We start from the raw sequence: 11066 nt of genomic DNA, 5'->3' as shown, positions 1-11066 counted from the left end.
GTCCGATCAATTTTGAAGAATTGTAAAACCTCGTTCATCCCTCAAATCCGTACTCTTCACTTATTCTACAATCAACGCAAACAAACCGTTCAAATCCTCACATATTGATCTTCATATATGCACATGAATAATATCATCCACGAAAATGAACACAATCTTAATGATGAAAATTATTTCTGTAACAAAAACTAACTTTTCTGGTAGGGTTTAAAATCAGTGGCTTTATATAAATTAAAATTATATATATTAAACACCTCTCCTCTTTTTATTGAATTTTTGAAGCAGTGACATGGATACATTTGATTAGTTGATTTCAAATTTTGCTTTAGTATATTGTATAGCAGGCCTATTAAGAAGTTAAACTTAAATTCAAAGCTAAGCATGGGAAACAGTGCCAGCTTCCTCCAACTCTATGCCTGCTTCTGCGAGCCTCTTGTCCTTGTAAACATAGCCCTTTGCACAAAACAAATACACCACCAAATTCACACCACTCAGCACCGCCAGTAACCAGTAGAAGTGGTGCAGTTTCCCCTCATTAAGGTTGTCCGCAAGCCATGGTTCACGGTTACGCGTGGCCTTGTGCACCAAAGTTACCAACAAGGAACTAAGAAAAAACCCTAAAGACAACGTGCTCAAGAACAATCCTGTACTCATAGTCTTCATCCCCTTTGGACACTCCCTCAGGAAAAAATCTAGCTGCCCTATGTATGTAAAGGCCTCTCCCGACCCCACAAAGAAGAACTGTGGGACCAACCAGAACACGCTTATGGGAACCACAGCATTGTGTTTGTGTGTTAAACCGTGAGCACTTGCCACTCTCAGGCGTTTTATTTCAGTGAGTGCTGCAGCCACCATGGCAAAGATTGAAAACACCAACCCTACGCCCATGCGTTGCAAAGGGGTTAGTCCCTGTGGATTTTTTGTTACTTTTTTGGCTATGGGAGCAATGATGCGGTCGTAGATGGGGACTGTAAGGAGAATGCTTGCCACAAAGAAGACCGTAAGTGATGCTGCGGGAATTTGGAAGGAGTTTCCGATGTGCCGGTCCATGGTGGTGGCCTGTGATACCGAGAACGTTGTCATTTGGGCGTAGATAGTCCAAAACATGATGGTGGTGGCCCACACGGGTAGCATTCTCTGTACCATTTTAACTTCTTCAACGTCTGTTAGGGTTGAGAGATACCACTTCCTCTCCATGATGATTTCTTGGCCATCTGTTTTTGGGTCCTTGATTGCTGCCTTGTCCAAGAACCTATTCACATCATTCAAATATGAAAATAATTCATTCTGTAAAGATATCATACTCAATAATGACAATAATTGTAGTAGAAATCTGAAATATTAATTGGTGTTGCTACATAATGTGAAGAGTAGCTTATCAAAAGGAGATTGATAATGGAGAGTGCAAGTAGTAGTTAAAACCCTAGTATTTTGGGAGGATGAATAATTAAAGTTAGGTAGCTAGCCAAAGGGTTATACTATATTTTATTAGATTGCATATGTATGTATGGAGTTTGAATTCTATCAGCAGTGGCGAAGTAGATGGATGATCACGGATAAAATAGAATCATAAGAAGCAACAATATAGGGTGTTATTCTGTGAAAGATGGAAAAACGACAAAGGACACATGGAAATAGGGAGATAACAAAGAGAAAGTGATGAAGAAGGACAAAAATGGGGGCAGCGATGGTACATGCACTATGAGACAGGACCTTGCATATTCATTGGCAATAGTAGCTGGCTAGCTGTGGCCTTTGCCACCACGTGATACCTCTCATTCTCACTTTTAGATAAGAGTAAAACAAAAGCTACTGATACCAGACCTGCCACTGTAAAAACATTATTTCCATCTCCTAAATCTTTTACTTTTATTCACGTCTCAGTGCACTTATGAATAAAACAAGAAGATGGGAACAGTGTATACTTTGTCAAATAATGACTAAAAATACAACAGCATTTATAGTTCAAAATGGCTGGTTATCCAATTATACGAGAGACATCTACCTGAATAAGAAATCACACACGTGACATGTCTAACTCGACACTATCGATTAATAAGTATACCGAAGATGACAGTGTGTTAATATATACATCTATATCTATTCAGTGTTGTTTAATTTTCAGCTTGTGGATGAATGTGACCAAAGCAGTGAGCGGAGGAACCGAGAACTAAGCTTTGTTGTCCATTTCAGACACACTTTTGGTTCAAATAATGAAGACTCCAAGATAGACATTTTAGCACTTATTTTAAAGGTGAATTCTTAAGAAACGTGGGACCCTACTCTCAAAGATAATGTCGTGGTGGTCATTCCACCACTAAATTCTACCCAGTACTATACTCCTCAATCAAGGTTTTTCACCTAAATCTCAATTATTTATGCACATTTCTATATCAGACGACAAAGACCTTCTAAAAGCTTTTAGGTATCCTAAATGATAATTTTTTAACTTTATCTTAAGTAAGTTACACAAAACCCTTATATATATATATATAGGACGAGGATATACAGTATCTCCTCATGACTTCAGCAGAAGATCCATTCTGTATCTGTAACAGTGAACATTAAAAATATGAACTAAAAGGATAAAAAAACAGTAATAATATGCCATTAATATACTCATTCAAAAGTGCTTTTCAATTGAGCACAAGTAATATTTATAATTTAGGTATATAATATTTCTTTATTAAAGTTCATGTATTCTGAATGAATCGTGATCCTCATGGTTGTTCGGTACAATTGCTTGAGATAACACATGCGATTGCTTTTTCAACACGCCTTTATTATTTCATAAAATATGGTTTTGTCTTAAAAATATAGTTTTAATTTTAAAGAATCATCTCTTAAATTTTAAAATAAATCTAAAAATAAAAAAATAATTGAAAACTAAAAATAAACTTGATTATCCTTTACTATTATACATACACATCATTTGAGATTATTTACATGAACAGGGTATCTTAAAAGAAGATTTAGTTCATATTTTAAAGTAAAATAATATAATGTAATAATCAGACTCTGGTTTTCATTTTTTTATTAGACTATTTTAATTTTTAAAAAAATTTCATAATTATTATTCCTTATTTTAGAAACGCTGTTGTAATTATCTTTATATTACAGGTGCACTATTTAAGATTTAAATTTACATATATAAGGGAAGAAAAAGGGAGAATGTAATTTTTAAGAACAGTATAAGGAATGTAATAACTATAATTTAATCTGAATGCTCGAACAGTATAAGACATAAGAAATAAGAGGGTGAAGGTTTTACCTGAACTGTTTGCTATGGGGCAACATCTGCTTCTGCTTTCTGAGAGTTTCATCTGCAACATCATCCAAGTTGAACAACAAGGACGCATCAGAGGGCAATTCCATGTGCCTCTTCCTCCAAGCTGCGACCAACACCATCGCAATCTGCGTCAGGGGACTCCCCACCAGTTTCTTGAAGCGGTACCTCCTTGAACCAGACAAGAACACCGTAAGTGCCACCAGAATAGCACACACACTTATCCCATAACCCCAATACCTCCCTATGTGATCTTGAATGTACACCAGAACGGTAACTGCTGTCAGAGTCCCCAAACTTATGAAGAACACGAACCAGTTGAAGAATTTTATCATCTGATTTTTCTCCCCTTTGTCTGATTCATCGAACTGATCGGTGCCAAACCCTGACACACTGGATTTCAACCCACCGATGCCAAGGGATGTGGTGTAAAGAGCTAGGTAGAGCACCAATAGCTGCATGTTGCTTGCGGGATCGCAACGTCTCGTAGCAGATCTTACACATTTTGGAGGATGCAGGCTTGGGACTATGGTTGATATTGTCAATATTGTAACACCCTGTAAACATCCAAAAATGATTTACGCTCCCTTCTCCGAGAGATTAATTATTAGCTGATTTATATCACTATCTTCCTAACTATTACACCTAATTAATTAAAAATTATATGTCAGGAATAATAAACCTTAGCTAATATATACCTAATAATATATAAAGGGCTAAAGGCTCTGCATCCAACTAGATACATATTGAGCTGAAGCAAAGAGGCGAAACTAAAAAAAGTGTTAAACGGAGCACATAATAATGTCTTACAGTTGCTTGAACCGCTGCGAAGATGGCAATAGTGAGGTATCTGTCAACGAGAGAGTGAAGCCAGTGAAAAATCTAACAACAGTGTTGTATATAATATTAAAAAAATTACAGTAAGAAAGTTTATTGGAATAAAATAATTGAATCTTTCTTTGGCTGTGTTAGACAAGTGAACCAGTGGTCACAAACCTGCCGATAAAAGTGTCAGCTACAAAACCACCGAATAAACAGAGCATGAAAGATGTTCCCATGAAGTTGGTGACCGTGTTGGCAGAATTAGCACTGCCCAAATGCATGGTGCCAGTTAAATATGTCACCAGATTCACGGCAACGCCCATTGTCGTTAACCTCTCACTTGCTTCCACTCCTGAAATAAACCAACAACAACAAAAGGAAACAGACAACCTATGTCAATACTAAGACTGTACCTTTTTCTTCCCATACAGAGGATCTATTCTAGCTTGAGAAAGTAAATCTTAATCATAAATAATTATAATAAAGGATTAAGAATAGATTTCATTTAACAAAAATACTAATCAAGATTAACTTCTAAAGGTATTGGAGACCTAAAATCATGGCGGCAGCAACCCAACCACCAGTTTTGGACCTCTGGGCTGGATGACCTTTATAGTCCCAGGCATCTATGATGGTTTTCTTCTGTGTTTCAGAGGGAGTGTTCATCACAGGAAGGGATATGGATGGTGAACTAAAATGTTATTAATGAAGTGGGTATGCATGCCACAATGGGGTTATTGTGTTTATATAGTTTCTAAACTTCCACATCAAATAATTGTACCTATTTTTATATCAGATTTTAAACAATCTTATTAGTATCCTCTTTAACAAACATCTTTTTTAATATTTTAGAAATAACTATTTGGAAATTCCTACATTCAAAAATAAATTTAAAACTTTTTTATATCCAACATATAATAATAAATATGTTAATTTACTTATCACTGCAATTATATAACTTGTGAATTAATAGTGTTGATATTATACTAAAGTTAGATATCTGAATGTACATTGAAATACAACTCTAAAATTACCAAATCATCCTAGCTGGATATTTGTAGATAACAATTTATTTAATAATCAATTTAATAAGAATACCGAAAACTAGTTTAACTCTACTACCAAAAAATTAGATAAAAGAAAGTAATGGATAAATTACTGTATGCTTAATAATTTTACTATAAATAATATATAAAAGGAGAAAAGACATAAAACAATATTATTATATATATATATATATATATATATATATATATATATATATATATATATATATATATACACATGTAATTTTTGTTTGGTTATTTAATTAAAAAGATAGAAGTGTGTTAATCACACATTTACTTAGCATGAGTGTGAAAAAGGATTGAATAATTATTTTATTTTTCTTATTTTATATAATTATTTTACAAGTTCATCCTCAAAACGACAAAATACATTAAAAAATATTATTGGATAAAGAATATATACTTACATGCACCGAAGGACAGCACGTGACTAAGATTTTGTATTCAAATGTTACTGTAGCATGTGACCAATCAAAAATGCAAATAGCAAGTCATGTGCCACAAGATAAAATAAATTAATGATAATTTGGAATGAATACAACCTACGATAAATTCCAGTTGCTCACTAATCAGACGAATGTGCAAAATTGATAAGTTAAACATCATGTTTATTTTTGCCAATGCTAGAGATGGTAAAACATCTTAAAAACTAGGACTGTGGAATAAAAAAGTTTGATATTAATAATTATCATTTCACAACTTCTTATAAGGACAATAGTCCTAATAGAAATAATTTTTGTTTTGTATTTATAAAAAAATTATAATGATAGATAATAACAAATTAGAGTAAAAAAAATTTAGTGTGAAAATATCATTATCCATAAAAATAGCATATTACAACATATTAGGATCTGTATAGCACAGTCCCTCCCAAATACACGAACATCAAAGAACCCCAAAAGAAACCAAAATTTGTTTCTCTCCTTGAGCAGCAGAGTGTGAAATAGGATTTTGTGTTTTTCCCCGTTATATGACTTGTCTAGTTAGTAGCCAAACGTGTTGATTGTGTTGTTTACCTACTAGCCTAATTAGTAGGAAAAAATGTTAAATATATCTTTAAAATAAAATATCAATAGAAACTACTAAAATATTGAAATTTTAAGATTGACGTGATGTCACTACTAAAATTCCATTGATTAGAAGAAAATGAAATTGATGGGATTTTGTGATATTGAAGTTCAACACTTTTGCTGGAAACATAAAAGTATAATAATTTTGTTTTTTTTATCATCTAGAAAGTTACTATTTCTATGACTTTTCTAGAATAGATTTCTCACTTGTTTTTTATTTTAATTAATTTTTTGTTTTTGAAAAATTAAAATAATTAGATCTTTATCGTTAGTTTGATTAAAGAAGGTATCATAGGTCAATTTGTGAGTTTTTTTGAATTTTTTAAATATTTGTTTTAATTATTTTTATTTTTACTTTTTATATTTTTTAATTAAAAAATTTGTCATGTGTCAAGTTCACATTGTGCCACATGACAATGACAGTATGGCGTAACATTGATAGTGTCATGTGTCATTGCATTAATCTGTATTTTTATTTTGTCTCGATTTGATACCTGGATTTTTTATTTTATCCTATTTTTTTTTAAAAATTAAACAATTTTGTCTTTCTTCAAATTCAAACAAAATTTAATTTTTATATAATCTTTACAAATTTTTTTATTAAAATTGATATTTTTATTAAATATTTTTAACAAGATTAAGTTTATTTATATTTATATTTAGTTAATTATATAAATTATAATTATGTTCTTTAAAAAAGCAGTGACATTATTTTCACAAAATTTTCTTTAATTTTTTATTTTAAGAAAATGAAATTCTAAGTTATTAATTTATACATTGATGTGAAAATGAAATTCCATGTCATTGATGTTAAATTTTATTTTTTTAAAATAAAAATTTGGAGAAAATAATAATAGATAATAGCTTATTACTTTTAGCTTAACTTCAAATAACTCTATCATTGTAGATAATCGTTAATTACTTTATCTTTCCTTTTCTTAAACTTTGTAAATTTGTAAATATGTCTTTTTTCGTCCTTGTGTTTGGGTCAATGTTACATTTCATTTAAGTTTATATTTTGGTCATTTTTGTTTATCAGCTGTCGATTTAATCGATTATGTAAAAGCCATAATTAATTAAAATAGACAGTATCCTAAAAAAGTGTAGTTTTTTTTTATTTAATCAATTATGGGTTATACATAAGCAATTAGAATAGACAAATTTTGACTGTAGTTTTGGCTTTTTAACTTGATTCTTGAACGAGTATGTGAACTAAGTGGTTCTTTGGGTTTGCTTACGCCTCAAGTAACCCGTAGGACAAAACTTAGAAGCTAAGACACCTTGTGCATGCATCTACACTCTTGATGAAGGTTCTTGAAGCTTTTAGATTCAATGCATTTTTTTTATTCAATGTACTTTATTTTTTCTTTGTTAAGACTTAAGTCCACTATTCCTTCTATAAAAGGAGTTCTCTTGTAATTCAACTTGAAAATAATATAAAGAAATTTTGTCAATATTATAACTTTCTCCTTTCTAAGTTCACTAAGATAGTCTCTTCTTGACTCTTCTAACCTTTTCTTGATGGTTGGCCTAACCTCCTTCAAGATACACATCCAACCCGCTCTCCAAAAACTCATTTCCTTAATCTTTACATGATTTTGTGTCCAACACATCTTCTCCATGGAGTTTTTTTTCAGCTTGTGTGAAGAAGGTTTCCATCAAACTAACTCCTTTATTAATTAGGGTTTGGTGTTAATGTATCTTCACTCTTTGTAATTTCTGTTATTTTCTTTTCTATTATTCTTGTATTCTATTATTGTTTTTAATTGCATGATTATTGATTGCTTATTTGTTTGTATCTGATTAATAGAAAATAATTTAGAATCCTGAGTGGGATAAAACAACTAATAGATTTTACCTCTAGACATTAAGTTTAATTTATTATTCATTATAAACATATGAATTTAATGCAAACTTTTTGGTAAAACCATCTAAGGAATTAGGTTTTATTATAAACTTTAGACTTGTGTATAAGGAATTAGGACTTGTTAGCTTGCGATTTAAAATGCTAGAATAAAAATTAAAAGCATATTCTTTATTGTTTTCACATTGAATTGGTACATGAAACCCAACCCTGATGAAGTCTTTATAGCATATTTTATTTCATCAATTTAATTACTTTCTAGAATTTTGAATTATCTTATTAAAAACATATTCTTTTAATTATTTTAAAGTTCTTAGCCTTAATAAGTAAATAATCATAGTTTCACTTGAGTCTATTAGGAAAGAAATATATGGATTTTTCACTTTATTACTTGTATCATTTGGTACACTTGTCAATATTTTAACATTTGTCCATACACTGCTTGGAATGGAGGAATGTGACAACTAGTATTGATGAGGCCATAACCTTTACCAAGGATGAACGCACATACTTAAGAAGAATAAATATGTATAGAAGGGAAGCATCTTCATCTTCTTTCTTTTTAGGGGTTTAGTTTTGTTTTGGCTTTTCTTTGTTGACTTATGTTAAGTTGACTTATTAGTTTGACTTGAGTTGACCTTTGAATTGGCTTGTTTGTTTTGTAGGTCAAGTTAGTGTAAACTTGGAGGAGAATAACACTGCTTGGAATGGAGGAAAGCCTTAACCTTGGATCCAATCAAGCCTAGCGCCTACTTTTGAGAGTCTTGAAAGGCAAGGTTGACCTTCTACATGTTAAGGAGAGTAAAGGTGAGATTACCTTATGATGTCGTTGAGTGAAATTGTTCATGACATGGGCCCTTAATTGGAATACCTTGACCATGACCAACAATTATTGTCTGATTTAAAATGACCTAAATTAGAATAAGACGTGAGATTACCTTGTGATGTCGTTGAGTGAGACGAGGCTCCAATGTCTATGTACCACGTGCTATCAAAAGGTGTCAGGGACATGGTATGCACATTAGTAGCAATGTCAGTGGGTACCAAGGAAAATGTGGTGGTGTGGGCTTGAGGACATTGACCTAGAATGCCGACTTGCTTTGAAGGTCTTGTAAGGCGATTCCATTGAGATGTAGGATAAGGACATGGGGTCCAACCCTAGGGATTCCAAGGAAAAGAATGAGGTGGCTGCCATGATTGAGAAAGAACTATAACAGGAGAAGCATATGGACTAAATGAACCATTTGAGCAGGATCCACTATGTTGATTACGTCTACAGTGACTCAGATTTTTATGATTGTGATTAGACCCATAACGATAGTTTAAGTGATTATTGGAGTGTTACTGTGAGGGGAGATCAATGTCTTGTGGGGTTGAAGTGTGCATGGTATTATGAGAAGTAATGGTTTGCATCTTTGCCAGACTAAATTCCTCAAGCCTAGAGGAAGGAAGGTAAAGGGTTTCTTTAACGGATCAAGGTGGCTACACCACGAAAGCGTTCAGACAAACCAGAGACTAGTTGTAGTACCAAACTATGACTGCTAAAAGGAGTATCAACATTTTCCAAATGATTAGAGATTTGTTTGAGTCACTAACAATATCCTAAAACATTTGGAAAGTCATCCATGCGAGTGGAAGAGAAATCATGCCCAAGAGCAACAACACAATTTTTTATTGTCCTTAAAAATGGTAGCTAAACTATTTCAGGTAGCCATAGTTGTGAAGCCTTTCTCCATGACAGTGATAAGGAGATCAAAAGAGATGGTAGAATAGATCCATGAAGGACAGTGGAATCAAGAGTGGTCAACTGTTCGTGATCAACATAAGTCGGTGTCAAACATTCCTTCCTGGGTTGAGGGATGATATGATGAAGAATTGTAGTAGCTCAAGCATGTGTTTTAAAAATTTCAACCCACATAGTTCTTCTTCATGTCCAACATAAAAGGGATGTTATCTTTTATATTAGTGATCATAAGTGCTTGGTGAATTTCAAGTTTACTCGAGGAGACTTTGACGAAGAAACCATGGTGTTTGGTGAGGAACCAAGGTTGAAGTTGGTTGAAGACATGACAACAACAGTGGGTACTAGTGCACAACAAAAAGAAGAGGTGATGACTAGGTTGGCAGGTGGTGGTGTTGGGACCAGGAGAACGACAAGCAAGTAGGAGATGGAAGGGAGGGTGGCTGACAACTGCTGGAATAGGAGGAGCAACACTTGAGTTGGAGAAGAAAATGAGTGAGGGTGCAAAAGCATAATGTTGGTATAGATGAAAGGTGTGATGGAGATTGAGAATAGCGGTAGCGCAAGAGATAGCCTTGGAGCATGAAGTGGTGAAAAAAAAATACACGATATCAAATTGAAAGAATCAAAGTTTGAATCAGATAATGACTTGTGTAATCATGCAAGAACATATATTTGAAATACACATATGACATAAAATAGATATCTAATTATTGACAACATAATAACATAAAATTAATAAATTAATTATAGGAAATAATAGCTTAATCATAAGAAAATAATTTTTGATTCACTTAATTAGAGAAAAATAATACTATTAGAATTATTCTCTTATTTTCAAATGATAGACTTCTACCGAAATATTCTTTCTTCACGTGGAAAAGCTTTTGCACTTTTTTTCTTGACAAAAAAAATTGATAAGATGCCTATAAAAATACTTTAACACTAAGTCAATAACAATTATAAATAAAGTAGCAAATGTACGATGAATTACTTTTATGAGCTTTTATCTTGATGCTTTTAAATTAAGTGGATCTATTCATTTTAATATTTAATTTATTACTTAATTTCTTAATATATAATGTTGCTTCTAACATTATTGTCATTTTCGATACTGACATCTGTGGATGTCAAATGTAGATTTTAGGTTAGAATTGTAATCTTCAATTTGTTGATATCGGAAACATTTGATATGATTTGTATGTTATTAAAATGT

At 32.4% G+C, this 11066-nt stretch overlaps 1 protein-coding gene across 1 annotated transcript; it reads right to left on the bottom strand.

The window, feature by feature from the left end:
• Positions 1-237: 237 nt before the first annotated feature.
• LOC148201655 (protein NRT1/ PTR FAMILY 6.3-like) lies at positions 238-4818 on the bottom strand. Its single transcript, XM_088110240.1, has 5 exons — positions 4660-4818; positions 4283-4460; positions 4097-4136; positions 3272-3843; positions 238-1252 (listed from the first exon to the last, which is right to left on the bottom strand). The coding sequence occupies exons 1-5, from the start codon at positions 4772-4774 to the stop codon at positions 376-378; spliced, it is 1782 nt and encodes a 593-aa protein (XP_087966366.1). The 5' UTR covers positions 4775-4818; the 3' UTR covers positions 238-375.
• Between the last annotated feature and the right edge of the window lie 6248 nt (positions 4819-11066).

Source organism: Vigna umbellata, chromosome 3 (genome assembly GCF_029865625.1).
Source record: "Vigna umbellata cultivar VRB3 chromosome 3, Vumbellata_1.0, whole genome shotgun sequence".
In the NCBI taxonomy this organism is placed as follows: domain Eukaryota; kingdom Viridiplantae; phylum Streptophyta; class Magnoliopsida; order Fabales; family Fabaceae; genus Vigna; species Vigna umbellata.
This window is presented reverse-complemented; position numbering and strand designations above follow the sequence as displayed.